Genomic DNA, 16,589 nt, shown 5'->3' with positions numbered 1-16,589 from the left:
TGACGCAAAAGCCGATTCCGAGAACCCCTGAGCGTTTTGATAAACGTCTCTTCCGAGATGGAGATATTATGGTCTTGGACACATAATAAATAAAAAGCTCGCTTGAGCTCTACGCGTTTTATCCGAACGGATTACCGCTAAGAGTACTCCCCAGGGGCCCACATCTGGCCTGCTCCTCTCTTATCTGTACGGTGTCAATAGAGTCAGTGTCAATAGCTATACGTCTCGGCCATGGATCTGTCGAGCTCCCAGTCTTGCGGCTGCGCCCTCGTGACGGTAGTAGTAAATACCACCTAGACTACACCACAAATCCCTAATAAACAAGTAATTTTGCACAATGGGGGTGTAGTTCTAGTCCTAGTTGTGGAAGCTGTTTGGTCTGCTGTACCCCAAGAACACATCCAAAGTCTCTTTGAATCAATGCCGAGGCGTGTGGCAGTGGTGATCTCCAACAATGGGGCTACTCTGGCTACTGATTCTGGAAGGAACCACACTTCACAGAAGTCTATAAATTTAATCATTTGATAATTGGTCAACATGTTATCTTCTAAATATATTTTGTTGTGATATCTCTTGTCTTTCTTGGTGTTGCAATTTGGGTGGCCAGCAGTGTGTTATTGCTATTTATATGCAATAAATTCTTAAAATATTGTAATTAGAACTTATAAATTAAAGTAACTTTCTTAAATTCGAGTAAAAATTCGTGGAACAAGGACTTTTCATCAGACTTAAGTAATTTAAATTCATTGTACTGTTAAGATATCAAGAACAAAGAATAAAAATGAAAAAATACTCCTGCCATTCTTTTATGTTAGTGTATTTGAATATGCAAAGAATATGAGGACTATGTGCCTACGGGGAGGAATTTATTGGTGGAGGACTTTCTAAAGGGAACTCTCTCGTATTCACGTTACACATGGGAAAATTTGAGAAAACCAAAGATATAGCGAGCCAGTTCACTGAGTTTAAACCCGGATCAAACTACCAATATTCAAGTTCCTTAACAACTTTTTGAAAACAACCATTTGAAACAACAACTATCAACAACCATTTGAAACACCACCATAACAACCATTTGAAAAGGTTTCTCCTGGAAAAACAAATTTCCTCAGAAACAACGAAAAAATTAGTAAATTCCATGCCAGGTAGGCTCAAGGCTGTTATTAAAGGCAGATGACTCGACAGAAAATATTGATAGCGTTTTATTCTGTTATTTTCAGCAGTGTGCTTTCACTTTTATTCTTCATTTTGACGGGTTGAAATATTCTATACACATTTGTAAGTTTATTAATCTGAATTTTCATTTAACATCGTGTAGTTTCTTTATAATATTCTAGAGATTTTATAAGAATATATGTTTTGATAAAAATAATGATTTAATTTTTTTCCCCTCCATTTTTCGAGAAAATGCAAAGTAGGCCTTTATGTTCTTTACAGTAGTTCTGGGGGAATGCGTTTCTACGAAAAATTGGCTACTGTGTTTTGTGTTCGGAAGATACCAGCTTTATGAGTCGTGACTTTTGTAAAGAATTTATCGCTTATCGTTGAGTGCGTTCCAGGTACAAGTGATTAGCCTTTCCAGCCGGAAACTCGAAGATCCGTAAAATTATCCCGCTGAGGACACAGTTCATTTCGTATGTTTTTCATTTTCGAAATCTTAGTCGTCTGTAGACATTTTTTTTTTTTTTTTTGGTTAAGATTCTTTATCTTCCTCCTTCTGTTTACGCACGCTCTTATTCTAGTTGTAGAGATCTTTCGCATTTAACTATTCCGAAGGGATTTAAACAAGTTTCTCAGATCTTCATTATCCAGGAAATGACAGTTGTAAGGTCTAATTCTTTTCGCTATCATGAAGTTAAAATCATCTTACTAGCTAATCTGGCGACTTCTTGCACAAGCGTGAATAATACCAACACAGAAGAAGGATTAAATAAACCCTTTATTATTCGTCAAACTCTTAATACGAATGCACATACTTCGTGCTTACAATGACACCAACGACTTGCGGTGGAACTTAAAAACAATTTAACAATAAATGCAAAGATAAATAGTAGTGCTGGACTAACAATTTAGTTTAAGGCTAACTAGACTTAACAACATAACCTTCGATAGACTTATTAAATGGCCAAAAGGCGTAATAGCAGCAAGGAAAAAATAGTAACGTGCGCTTGGCTAGCGAAATCACTCTCTGAATTAAAAGTCGCTGTACACTGGTAGTTCGGTCCGAGGTTCGAGTCCCAGCAAACGGGCTGGTTGCATGGGCGTTTCCGTGTTTTTCCCCATGTGTAACGAGCCAGTTTCCTTAAAAGGTCCTCCACTGGGTATCCCTCCCTGTCCGTATTGTGCCTAAGTGCGAAACAGTCATTAAGTCAGTATAAGAATAAACATCCAGATTCGTCTGTTTTTATACTCTCTTCACTTGACCTTAAATTTGCATCCTGGCGAGGAAATACGAGGGGAAAATGAGAGGTTCAGGTAAGATACCAAACTTAAAACAATTTGTTATGCAAACTAGGGAAACCCCATTCAGTTAGGCTGAACAAGTTGAAAAGTAATTAAACTTTCTCAAAATTAATTATGAATTACTATTATTATTATTATAAATTTATTCATACATATAAACCGACTACATCAAATTCCTGTTGAGACAGGTTTTTTTTTTAATGACACTCTTCATAACAACTCTGTGTTATTCAATTGTTTTCTGCACCTAAATAAATACGTTCAATAAGCATTTAAATAAAGCTGTAAAAAGGCACTTGCCATGGGAGTTTATTAATCTTCGTGATTAATGTTAGTATTCTAAAGGGAAGATATTTAAGATACATGTTAAAGAAATCACAGCCACGTAGCTAATTCGTTCTGTAACAACAGCCCGCTCCCCCTTTACACACACACATACACACATACAAAAAAAAAGGGGGGGTGAGAAAACCACCAGTTAACAGTTCTCAAAGACCATGCGTCTCCACCCATTATTAATTTAAGCGAAATAAAACTAGTTTGCATAATGATAGTGAAAGCAGTTACCATGCGGAAGGCGGTCATATTCCAAATAAGAATCTGGATGCTTAAAACTAGGAAAAGGAAGTCTTAAAATCTATCAGCACGATCACTGCTTTCAGTGTTGCGTATGTGGTTGTTGTCAGTAGGTTTCCAAAGATCCTGGCGTGTTTTGATTTAAACTGTGATTTTTGATAGCTGCTGCGCGCAAATGTTGGGATTCACTACTTAACATATAAAATTTAGTTGCTTGTGATTTAATGCTACTTATTCACTTATCATGAAAGAATCACAGAAAGCGATCTTCCTACTGATGTGCAATGGCTAAGCTCTGAGACTTTAAAACAGCTTCTGGTTTATGTTTTTTGGAAGTTTTGTAAGCTTTATGTCTATCTTTTAGCTTTGTGTCTACCTTTATGGTTTAGCTTATGTTTATCTTTTATAAGTTTTATGTCTATCTGATTTTGTAAGCTTTATGTTTACCTTAAATGTAAGATTTATGTCTGTTTTTTTGAAAGCTTTACACGTTAATCTTTATAAACCGAATCTTCCTAGGTATTGTGCAACCAAAAACAACTCAAAGTATAAATCAAAGATCCATAATCTTGATATATTTAATAAATGAGCAAATGTACTTGACATTGAAAGCAGGAAATCAGCAGAGTGAATAAGTATACTCACTTGTCCCGGCCATGTTATGTACCTGTCGATTTCTCTTTCTATGTTACTTAAAGTATAGGCAGTGTTCTTCATCATATAATTAATTGCTTTCTTCCGACTCCACCTGCAAAATGGCAAAGGAGAAATCTTAAATACATTCATCTGTATAAAACTGCACTTAATTATAACATAACTATAACAAATTGCGCCTAACTTTAACGGCGAACTGTAAATTAGAAATTTAGATTAACTAAACAAAAGTAGAGTCACATGAAATGAAAAAGTGGCCGATCAATGAAAATCTAAGAATGCATTTTTTCCGCCAAAAATTTGCAAGAGTTACTGTCAATGATTTATTATCTACAGGAATGGTCCCAGAAAAAATAACACTCTTTCTCACTTTTGAAAGCAATTTACAGAAAAATGTTATTCTAAAACAATTACGCTTACCCTAAATAATGCATTCCTGTGTCCACAACCATTCTGCACGCTCTGAAAATTTCTTGAGAAAGATGTCCGTACCTGAAATGAATTTCAGTCACGAATAAATCTTGCGAATAGAAATAGTCGTCTTCTTAAATTTAACAGAATGTAAAATGTGATTTTGGATCTGACATATTAAGTAATCTATGCAAAATATGTTTCTTTAATATGAAATTATTTTGTAGCAAAAAATAACAGCTCACAGTAAATGAAATTTCTTATGTATTTACTTCTGCTATACTCTCTCACCTTGTTCTTAAATATTTAGAAGTTGTATAATGTAATTTGTAATGTGTAATTTCGGTATGAAACTGTAAAGTATTAATATACGAGGGCTATCCAGAAAGTAGATTACGTTTTGGAATAAAAAAATAAACAAAGTATAGGAAACAAATTTTATTATATACAGATGAAAGCCACATTCAAATACTACTTTTCTACATAGTCACCATACAAATTAAGGCATTTATCGTAGCGATGTACGAGCTTGGAAATTCCTTCGTCGAAAAATTCGGCCGCCTGCGCCTTCAACCATTTCGTTACCTCTTCTTGCAGCTGTGCGTCGTCATCAAAACGCTGCATAGCCAGCCACTTCTTCATTGCTGGGAATAGGTGGAAGTCGCTCGGTGCCAGGTCGGGACTGTACCGCGGATGAGGAAACAACTCCCACTTAAAAGATTCAAGAACTTTACGAGTGACATTTGCCGTGTGGGGCCGGGCGTTGTCGTGAATCAACAAGATCTTAGAGCTCAACATTCCTCTGCGCTTGTTTTGAATTGCTCTTCTGAGTTTTTGGAGAGTTTGGCAATACCTTTGAGAGTTTATTGTAGTGCCTCTTTCCAGGAAGTCCACCAAAATTACACCTTTTCTGTCCCAAAAAACAGTCGCCATCATCTTCCTTGCCGACATTGTTTGCATGCATTTCTTGGGTTTTTGGGGAGAACTTGTGTGCCCCCACTGCATTGATTGCAATTTCGTTTCACAGTTCACATGTTTCACCCATGTTTCGTCACCAGTAACGATGCGATCGAGTAAAGAGTCACCATCCTTATGGTAAGCGTCCAAAAAGTTCAACGCTGCAGCCATTCGCTGATTTTTGTGGTCCTCTGTCAAGATTTTTGGAATCCATCTTGCACAAAACTTGTGGTAACCAAGCTTTTCGCTGATGATTTCGTGCAACAAACTTCGCGAAATTTGTGGAAAACTCAAAGAAAGTTCCGTTATTGTGAAATTTCGATTTTCACGGACTTTAGCATCGACTTTTTCGAGAAGTTCGGCGGTCACTATGCTGGGTCTCCCACTTCGATCTTCGTCGTGAACATTGGTTCGGCCATTTTGAAATCTTATGACCCACTGACGCACTCCACCTTCAGTGATAATGTTGTCCCCATACACTTCACGAAGCTGCCGATAGATTTCTATCGGTTTACAGTTTTTTGCAGTCAGAAACCTTATTACTGAGCGCACCTCGCAGCTCGCGGGATTTTCAATTAACGCAGACATTTCAAACCGTCACAGTATCTGAACGGAGCACAGCACGAACCTCTCACTAGCACGGCTAGATGCAGACTGAGCTGCGCAACGCTCTGACCCCAAGATGGCCGCGCTAGCCCCGCCCCTAGCGGACACAGACGGAAACGTAATCTACTTCCTGGATGGCCCTCGTATATGAGGGCAATTCGGGAACTAACCATCGTTTCGCTGCTAATAAAAATCCCGCATAGATTCAACAAATTTTTTATTTACATCTGAAAGGTATAGCTGTCTTCTATTTTTCAACATTGCCACTCTGTATATTCAAGCACTTGTCATAGCGTTTTACCAAATTGCCTATCCCTTCTGGATAAAATTCAGCCACCTATGACTTCAACCAACTTGCCATAGCGCTCTGAAGTTCCTCATCGTTAGAGAACTGCTCCAAGCCACTTCTTCATTGCAGGGAACAGATGGTAATCAGAAGGAGCGAAGTCCAAGCTGTAGGGGGGATGCTGAAACATGTTCGATTTGACTTGGTGCAAAGGATCATGTATTCGCTGAGCAGTGTAAGGGTGAGCGTTATCGTGAAGTAACACAACCCCAGATGTCAGAAGGTAGCGGCGTTTGTTTTGAATGGTTCTTTTCGGTTTTCTAAAAGTGTTACAGTAAACTTCAGAACTGATTGTCGCACCATGTGTCCCAAAACACAGTGACTATAATCTTTCTCGCTGACAAATTTTGACGGGCTTTCCTCAGTCGGTTTAGCGATATGACCTCATAACATTGATTGTTGTTTTGTCTCAGCATTTACATGCGCTCACCGCCAGTCACACCGGAAAAGAATGCCTAAGACAGCTCACATTCGATAGTTTTTGTGGATTCTGCAAGAATTTTCGGCACCCGTCGAGCACAGAACTTCCGTTAGCCTGATTTACTGGTGACTACCTCGTACTAAACACTCCGGGAAATGTTCGAAACTTGTTGTGAAAGTTCCGAGAATCGACGAAACGGACGGATTTTGTCGTCAATTTGTTTGACGAGATCATCACTGACTACAGATGGCCTCCCACTCCTTGGTTCATCGCGAATTTTTGTTCTTCCGTCTTTGAAAAATCTCATCCACTGACGTACTACACCTTCACTCGTAATGTTTGGGCCGTGTATGACATAGAGTTCACGATGAATGTCTTCATTAACAGCTTTTTTTTTTGTCCAAGGAAATTTTGTTACTTTTTTACTTCGCATTTGGCATGACTGTCAATTTGAGCATATTTTGAGACGTCACAACACATGCACGGTAGTACGATCCTCTTACCAGGAATCTTACTGAATTGCAGATTGCTTGATGTAGCAATCATTGCTCTCCGCCCATTACTACTAGTGCCACGCCACAACGGAGTTTCGTTTCCGAATTGCCCCTGTATTTACAAATTTAATTGTGTAAAATGTGATTTTCTGTCCGAAATATTAAGTAAACGTTTTAATATGTAAAACTTATTGTTTTAAATAGGACGTTAATTGGTAACAAGAATTTAATGACTCACAGTAAGCGGAGTGTCTTATTTATCTTCTACCTGATCTATTCTTTTCATATGCTTGAAAAGTATTTAGCAGTTGTAGTATTTAAGTAGCAATGTGTAATATGGAAAAGATGTAGTAACATTTTGAAATATGTATTTACTATGTGTGAAATATGATTTAATGTCTGACATGCTGTAATAATCTGTGTATCTGTATTACATAATCCACTTTCCCACAGTTACGAAATTAAAAGCTGATAGCTCACAACAGAACAGCTACCTATTCCCTGTTTACTACACTGCAAGAAATGGGTCAAATTAAAATGCAAGTGAACAGGTGAGAGCAGATCCGAACACCCGGGAGGGTTCGGATCATATACTGATCGGGTGTTATCCGGATCTCGCAGCTATCTAGAGCAGAACACCACGGTAGCCTACAAAGGCTGCATCGGGAGTTTATTGAATTTATATTCTACATAGCCATTATTAAGATTAGCACTTAATAAATTCAAATGGACATCCAACACACATAATAATACATTAATTACAATAACAACAAATTCAACATATAATAGATTATACGAAATAGTTGAACGCTATAAAAAGCACAATACAAAATTGCTCAAATACTACATAACAAAAATTACTATTGCAATACTTTAAATATAACATACAGAATACTATATTCATTGGGTACAATAATACTAAATTCAATATATATGCTATTCATTAAATACATTTTACATTGCCCGTCACGCATTATATTAAGGGCAGTAGTTCTTTGTATATTATACCGTACTGGACTTTACTCACAGTGCTCTTACTCATGACAGTCAGTACTGCTGTCATTAACCCTCTGAGCGGCGCAGGACTTTAGATCCGTCATGAAGACCGGCATTTAAACAGGATTTATTAATTGAGTTTGTATAATTACTTATTGTAGTCCGTATTTTCATAAACTTACATTCATTAAGATTATATTTACATTATTAAAGAAAGTAAGAAAACAAAATGTTTTAAATTATAAGCCAATATATGCCAAGTAGCAAAACTTCTGATGACCGGATAAATCCGGTCATAACGCTCAGAGGTACAGTAATTGTATTTCATTACGAACAGTACTACAGTCATTATGTGCAATAATACTATATACAGTCCATATGTTATTCACTCTATAGCTTTTTCATTACAGAGGGACACACTAATCAGAATGACACAGGTCCCCCGGCCTCTAGTTTTTCTCTTATATTCTTTAAATTTCTTAAGAACGGTCGCTTTCTTGATGAAGAATCGCTTAAATGGATCCTTAGTGCCTGGCAGATGCATGTGCCATGCCCTCTGTGAGTCGACACGTTGTAAATTAAAATACAATGGTTGATTAAAAAATTTTCAAACTGGTCCTGCTTCCCGATGTTACGCGAGGGAATTAGCAGTTCGAAAATCATGGCCTACCAGTAATTGATCACAGTACGTGAAAACATCTAGTACAGCGATTCTCAACCGGTGGTACGCAAAGAAACAAAGCATTAACTATTAAATTCAAAAATTAAATACCGCAACATTCTGTTTAAATGTTTTCTCTAACGCTCGTAAATTTATGCGATCTCAGCTTTGTTCAGAGTCAATAGCCAATCAAGAGACTTCAGCAAGATAATCCGTTTTAATTTTCACAAATATTCTTCCAGCTATAGACATAACCAAATTTCTCATAAATGATGGTTGTAAAACAAATGATGGTTATTTAATGATGGTCCAAATTTCAAAATAAATTTTAAAGTATTATAACTCAAAATTTTGATAAGTAAAATGGTAACCAATTTTTAATCTAATATTTTTATGCGTGCATATTTAATAAAAATAGCCAAAAGGTTGTAGAAATGGAATTATATATACATATATTTTAATATTTCTATTGAAAAGCTGAAAAATAATCATCAGTTTTTGTTTAGATGGTACGCGTTAATCAAAAGGTTGACAACCACTGATCTAGTATGTTTTGTTGCAACGGTAAAGAAACGTCCGCATGACTTTACGACAGAGATGAGATTGAAAAATTTAATTTAACTTTTTTTTATAAAGATACTTGCAAGGTACTTTCAATTTAAGGATACTTGCAAGGTAAATTGCAACGGTAAAGAAGCGTCCGCATGACTTTACAATAGAGATAAGATTGAAAAATTGGGAAAAATTGTAAAAAAACACTTGAAAAATTGCATTATTCATACGTTGGCGAAACATTTAGCCGTGCTTGAGTGTTTCAATGACAGAAACACTTTAGAGCGGTAACATGTGAGTGATCGACTAAGCACGTTCTGGCAGACAAACTTCTGCTGTTACGAATGCAGACATAACCTACACATGACCATGCAATAGATATTGATTATTGGGTAATCATCTTCAAAACTATTTGCATAGATTGTTAAGGAAGAAAAGATCGCCGTGTGTAACGTAGTTACGGGCCAATTTCTTTAAAAAAATCGTCTGCTAAGGTGTTGCTTCCTGAAAGCAGGTAATCTTAATGTGGTTTGTCATACAAATTATTCAAGATATAGAGCATATAAAGCTACTGCTATTAACAAATCTCTCAGTATATATACATACTATATTTATATATAAAACATAACAAGAAAACAATTATTGGTCATTATCAGTTAGTTCAAAATGATTCCTGTGAAGAAAAAAGGTTACATTTGCATCAGACTCAGATCTTATTATGACTGCCAGTTCTTACTCAGAAAGCTATCTTAAGAAAACTTTTTATTAATTATTGATTGCTTATTCATTTTACCATAGCATCCAGAGTTATGGACTTTTGTTAGCAACAGTAAAGGTTTGGTGTTTGGTTTATTTAATTATGGCAAAGCACACTAGGGCTATCTACCTAAGGGGAAGGATGCCTTTGTGGAGGACTTTCTAAGGGAAATTGGCTCGTATACACTTTACACATGAGGAAAACCCCGAAAACGCCCATGCAGACAGCCCGTTCGCAGGATTGGACCGAACTACCAGTGCTTAGTGTCTTTACCGCTCGGCCGCTGGTGGGCAGCAACAGTAAAGCTTACCTCATATAGGGATCGTCATAGACATCTAGTTCATAGCCAAGATATTCAGCATACAGACCCCATCCCTGAAAAATAAATACTGGATAAGAATTTAAGGATACTTCAATACTTGTATATTATACTGACATTCAGCAGCTTCATTTGAACATGTCTTTAGAGTTATGTCAATTATTCCCAAATAGAGATCTGAAATTGAAAGTTCCGGAATTAATCTCCTTGGAAGAATTTGAAAATACAGTTTAAGGAAAGGAATCATATTTACATAAACCACATTACTTCGGAGATTAGAAAATCAAAATTATACGCCGACATCAAAAGTTAAGCACGCGATGGTAAAACCAACAAAAATGCATAAATAAAGTTTTGATAAGAACCAAATTGCGCATGAAGGTAGCAAATATGTTTCTGCAATTAAGGCAAACGAGCATTACGTACAAATATGAAAACAATATTTAAGTTTCTATAATAAAGAATATGTCCACCTTGACCTTTCATGCTTATCCATCTTCTTCCCGAAGCAAAGCTGTTGTCACGGTGGTTGCTGTAGTTGCTTTCAGTGAGTTGATTAACCATTGCAGATGTTAGCAATGACCATTCTTCTATAGAGTAGTTTCCAATAGTCTGTAAGTTGCTGGAGGAGGTAAACGTGCATAGACATCACGCCGAGAGTGTTCCAAAGATTTTCAGTAGCATTAAGATTGTGGAACACGGTCACTCCTTGTGGGAAATGCCATTGCTTCCCACATACTCGTTAACAATGTTGCTGAATAGGGACGACTATTATAATCCACAAGCAGGAAGTTATGACCAACTACTGGAGCTTAGATTCTCACAGTGAGGTGTAGAACTCTAAATTTCACAGCCCTCACATAATCGTCTTTAAAGATATGCAACTGAGTGCGATATCCCACTGAAATTGCAGCCCACACCATGATTCTAGTATCTCTGAATGAGTGATATTCGATGATGTTTTGGGGCTGATTCTATATAACTCGTTTCCTCTAGACCCTTACACGCTTATTTTCTGATTCTAGGCAAATGTAGACTCGTCCGGGAAAAGGACGTTTCGCCAGTCAGAAATAGTTCAACAAAATATTGACGACACCACTTTAATCTTTCTTTAATTTAGCTTTTCTGGATCAGGCAGTTAGTTGAACACAAACACTTAGTATCACAGAGTACAATTCCTTCATGTGACGCGTTCGGCGCACATTACTGGCCCATATTCATAACCAAGTGACTTTGTAAAAGTGAATGTAGCAGTTCGGGACGTCATTCGTAGATTCCATTTACTACTAAACCAATATACAAATTCTCAGAAAAGATGGTAAACCTTGGGTCGACCAGCACAAGTCTCCGGACAGCTGTTTGACTTGTTTGTAAGTGTTTCCAAATTCGAAAAATGACCATAGCGATAGAAGAGGGAGCTATCAGCAATTGACTGTCCTACTTCAATGCGACCAACAGCTCGCCAGCGCACACTCTCTGACATTCGTCATCCTTTAGCCATAGAGACACGAATATCAACGAAAATCATGTTAAGAAAGTTATAAGCATCTTCGTATCAGCATTTAAATTATTCTCCTCAAAACTTTCAGAATGCTGGGGCGGGCAGTGACTGCCTAGTTATCATGGTCTATGTTCAAGTCTCGTTCGATTTTTCTGCACATATTTTTTGTGTATATTTAAGCAAGATTTATAAATAAAATTTTTAACTTTGCTTTTCCACGCTATGAACACTTTTTTATCGGATTAGGACAGGACTTTTTATTTTTTTTACTTTAATATATGTTCGTTCAATTAATCGTGATTGGCTGTGGCATACGATATTTGCATACTGCCATCTGCATCTGCAGTTATTTTCGGTCATTAAAATTCAACTACGGTTTCGAACATTGCTAATTTGCATTATGTGCCTAGCTTTTAGATGTCAGTGGATTTACAGCAGATGCGACAAATTATAAATGGTATACAGAACAACCAATCTATAGCTACGATAACTACTTACTGATGGTTTAATTTAAATTACTGATGGTTTAATTTTCCAAAAATATAATTAAGTCGGTAGTATGTTAAAAACGATTTATATAAATTATCTTATGTACTTTTTATAAATCCGATCTTCGCATTTTTTTTTGGAAAATATGCTGTAATACAAACAAACATATTCTTGAAATACGAATAAAAATGATTAGGAAGCAGATATATTGTTTGCAGTCTAATCAAATTATTAAGCTATATGCAATGTATTTTTATGGTTTCAAAGAAAAATTTAAAATGTCCTGCGTCAAGATTGGAAAGCAGTCCCAGAGTAGAAAGTTCGTCAGGAAAAATAAATTAAGTTTAGAAACTGCTGTGGGAATTTCCAATTCGCACAGCTACGTAGATTTGCAGTAGCTTATCCAGATCGTTAATGCTGTAATAATCTGACGTTATTTGAATTAAAAAATCAGTTACACATTCAAAAAATTTTAACGTTTCTTTCAAAGCGTATTAGTAATGGGATTATGAAACGTGTCTGGTTTGAAATTTATTTAAGTTTATAACTTCATATTCACAATGAAGAGATTTTCAAATTATACAAAGCATTAAAGATGAACTCGTGTGCTTCATTCATTTACATTCTGAATTTTTAATTAAAATTTAATTCTGCTAATTTTTTATTTGTAAGAGCATTAATATTATTTATGAGTATTTTCATACTTTAAAATTCAGTTAATTCATTTGTTTCCAAAACTATAATTATTATTGATATAACGTTTTAAAATCAACAATTAAAAACAATTTAGTTAACATCATTGCATTTGAAACTATAAGCAAGTGCATTTTCATCGCCCAAATCTTTCTAAACATATTCTATGTTAAAAGTATCTATACATATCTAGAAAAATTACTCCATCATAATGAAAGTTGAAATGAGCAATGAAGAAGTTTTAATTATTGCTATTCAATTATTACCTCTTTTAATAAAAAGAAGTAATAATTAAATAAAGTAATTAAAACTGTATAACAGTCATTATATTTATTAAATAAGCTTAGAAATAAAAATGTTATACATATATAATATATGTAGTCCCATTCGCGATAATGCCCGGGGGCAGATATTCTGTCTGGCATGAATTCATTCAAATGTCAGATGCTGGCCTTCGAAACTTGTTGCCAAATTTTCTGTAATTTTTCCTTAGATTCACGGACGGTACGACAATGGCTGTAATGAGCCTTCCAACATATCTCACTTACGTATATATTGGAAAAGTCTGTAAATGTGTTAAGGCTGGGAGGGATGGTAATTATTAATTATTAAAAATATTTCAGAATATATTGCACTTGTATAGTGTTTATTATCACAAAAACGAACTCAAAATCCTGCCATTATTATTATTATCACGCGTAGAGTGCATAAATGCGTTTTAAAGGTCATACTTACTTCTACAAATGCGCTGCTATGTACATCGTATTTCCGAAAATTGGGGAAGTGAGTTTGTTCCATAGCATAAGAAATCTGGAAGGAATAAATAAATAAATAAAATAAAATGTACACTTACTATTAAGCATTTTATTTAATATTTTAACTTATAAACATTATCAATTTCTTGTCGAAATGTAAATTATATTTCTTAATATATGATTCTTCCAGCTGGTAAGTGTTAACACACTCAAAATCTAAAATTCCAGAAGTCTAAAATTCTTCTGGTAACTAACCAACACAAAATCATCTTTCTAAAGTTCTCAGCTATGAGTTACAGGTTACTTTAATGATAACTAGTATTTTTCTACATGGAAATGGTAAAATGAATTTACATGACTTTATACATGGAATGTACACTGAAGTGACAAAAGTCATGTGATACCTCCTAATATTTTGTCGGTCCTCTTTTGCCCGGCGAAGTGCAGCAACTCGACGTGACATGGACTCAGCAAGTCGTTGGAAATCCCCTGCAGGAATATTGAGCCATGCTACCTCTATAGACGTCCATAATTGTGAAAGTGTTGACGGTGCAGGGTTTTGGGCACGAACTGACCTCTCGACGATGTCCCATAAATAATCGATGGGATTCATGTCGGGCGATCTAGGTGGCCAGATCATTCGCTGGAATTGTCCAGAATGTTCTTCTAACCAATCGCGAACAATTGTAGCCCGGTGACATGGCGCATTGTCATCCATAAAAATCCTATCGTTGTTTGAGTACGTGAAGCCCATGAATGGCTGTAAGTGATCTCCAAGTAGCTGAAGGTATCCATTTCCAGTCAATGATCGGAAAAGTTACACCAGAGGATCGAGTCCTTGCCATCTAAAAACAGCCCAGACCATTATGGAACCACCACCAGCTTGAACAGTGCCTTGTTGACAACTTGGGTCCATGGCTTCGTGGGTCCATATTTGCATATTGCTATCAATATGTTCACGAGCCCACGAAAGTCGCTGCAGGCGATGTCGTGCTGTCAGTAAAGGCACTCGAGTCGGTCTTCTGCTGGCATAGCCCAAGGAAGACAAATTTCGCCGCACTGTCCTATCGGACACGTCCCTCGTACGTCCCACATTGTTTTCTGCTGTTATTTGACGCAGTGTTGCTTGTCTGTGAACATTGACAATTCTACGCAGACGTCGCTAGTCTCGGTCGTTAAGTGCAGGTGGTCGGCCACTGCGCTGTCCATGGTGGGATGTTATGCCCGAAATTAGATACTCTCGGCACACTCTTGACACTGTGGATCTCGGAATGTTGAATTCCCTAACGATATCCGAAATGGAATGACCCATGCGTCTGGCTCCAACTACCATTCCGCGTTCAAAGTCTGTTAATTCTCGTCGTGCGGCCATAATCACGTCAAAGCCTCTTCACATGAATAACTTGAACACAAATGAAAGCCCTGCCAAAGCACTTCGCATTTATACATTTTCTACGCGATACTACTGCCATCTGTATATTTGCATATTGCTATCCCATGACTTTTGTCACTTCAGTGTATATAGTTATCGTATTAATGATTTACTAGTACATGGAATTTTATATTGTAGGATGAAATTATACTGTGATAAATGGTGTGTCAGTCAGGAAGGCTTCTTTTCATTGGGTCTAAAAATGCTCTAAGGCATAGTTTCCCCAAACAAGTGCCATCATTCACCTGTGACGCTGAATAGGGCAGCATTGTTGGTCTTACGGGGACGAAGAGTAGAAAAAAGATACTGAGGAGCAAGTGAGCAGTAAGAATTTCCGTGAAAAATTTGGTTACATAAAGCTTTCAAGCAAACTTTTGCTTATATAACTATTACAGATTTGATTCTTTACGAGAATTATATCAAATTATGTCAGTTAAATCTTTATAAAATTTTACTGAAGTTGCATATAAACTGCTCATTAAAATTAAAGGCTATGAGGGAAATAAAGTTTGGTTGTTATTTATTGAGAAATGATTGAATGCAAATTGTAAAAAAAAGCATTATTTAGTATAAATTACCATGTTTCCAGTTGCTTAATCTCAAAATATTGAATTTATGGAAATTTAATAATGATAAAAGAATGATCTCTCTCTATTTTGCAACAAAACTGTTTTTATGATGGTGTATGCCACCTGTCATAGTAATGCAAACTTCAGATCATGATTTCATAGAATTAACAAAATGCTTGTCAGTTCTTATGGTACCCGTCACTTTTCTAAAAGCGTATATTTCAGTGCTTGAAAGGTCCGCGGAGTTATTTGGAGCACTTCATTCGGTGGCCCTTCATCCCATATGCTCAGATGGATTCAAGTATAGTGTGTAAGCTGGCCATTCCGTCAAGTGACTCTCTCCAAACATTCTGACTGATACATGAAATGCTCGATGAGGACGAGCACTGTCATCCATTAGTAACATTTCTGGGCCAGCATTACTTCTAATTGTACTATACGGAGTTGTAAGTCCTTCTCTATTCTTATCTGTTATCTGTGACAAGTTATAAAACCCCGCGAAAGATATATACCTCGACGCAGCCATTTTTCATGATTCCATTCCAGACCATGAGATCGGAAATAAGGTATTTCATGAACAAAATTGCAGACAAGTTGCATTGAAGGCAAGCTTCCTGTTAGCTTGCTGCAGATCGACAAGTCTGGAGTCACAGTTCGGGCTATATCTGAACTCGCTACACAGTTTCATTCCTTTTATCTTAAAGGGACTCATACACCTTAAAACCCATAAGATGTTCGAATAGGTGACTGTTGCAAGAATTGGGATAACTTATTTATTTTAAAAGCAATTACTACCAACTTTTTACAGCTGACTACATAATATAGCTGCTCTCTGAAATAGTAATCAGAAAGTTTGTGTTGCCACAAATATTTTTATAATTTAATCCGCTTTGTGACAACATTTTTCGTCATGTTTCCAACTTGCGCGCATAGTTTA

At 36.4% G+C, this 16,589-nt stretch overlaps 1 protein-coding gene across 3 annotated transcripts in view; it reads right to left on the bottom strand.

The window, feature by feature from the left end:
• Positions 1–16,589, bottom strand: part of LOC118193476 (uncharacterized) — a 50,565-nt gene that overhangs the window by 13,279 nt on the left and 20,697 nt on the right. For all 3 annotated transcript variants that reach the window (XM_085816658.1, XM_085816659.1, XM_085816660.1), the window contains exons 7-10: positions 13,632–13,706; positions 10,205–10,269; positions 4,114–4,185; positions 3,685–3,787 (exon numbers count right to left, since the gene is read on the bottom strand). In XM_085816658.1, coding sequence (XP_085672784.1) covers positions 3,685–3,787; positions 4,114–4,185; positions 10,205–10,269; positions 13,632–13,706 — 315 coding nt within the window. The remainder of the gene's footprint in view (positions 1–3,684; positions 3,788–4,113; positions 4,186–10,204; positions 10,270–13,631; positions 13,707–16,589) is intronic.

The sequence above is a fragment of the Stegodyphus dumicola genome, chromosome 5 (assembly GCF_044657685.1).
Source record: "Stegodyphus dumicola isolate Sdum_Otavi_A_Nest chromosome 5, ASM4465768v1".
Classification (NCBI taxonomy): domain Eukaryota; kingdom Metazoa; phylum Arthropoda; class Arachnida; order Araneae; family Eresidae; genus Stegodyphus; species Stegodyphus dumicola.
The sequence above is the reverse complement of the archived record's forward strand: the minus strand, read 5'-3'. Positions and strand labels throughout refer to the sequence as shown.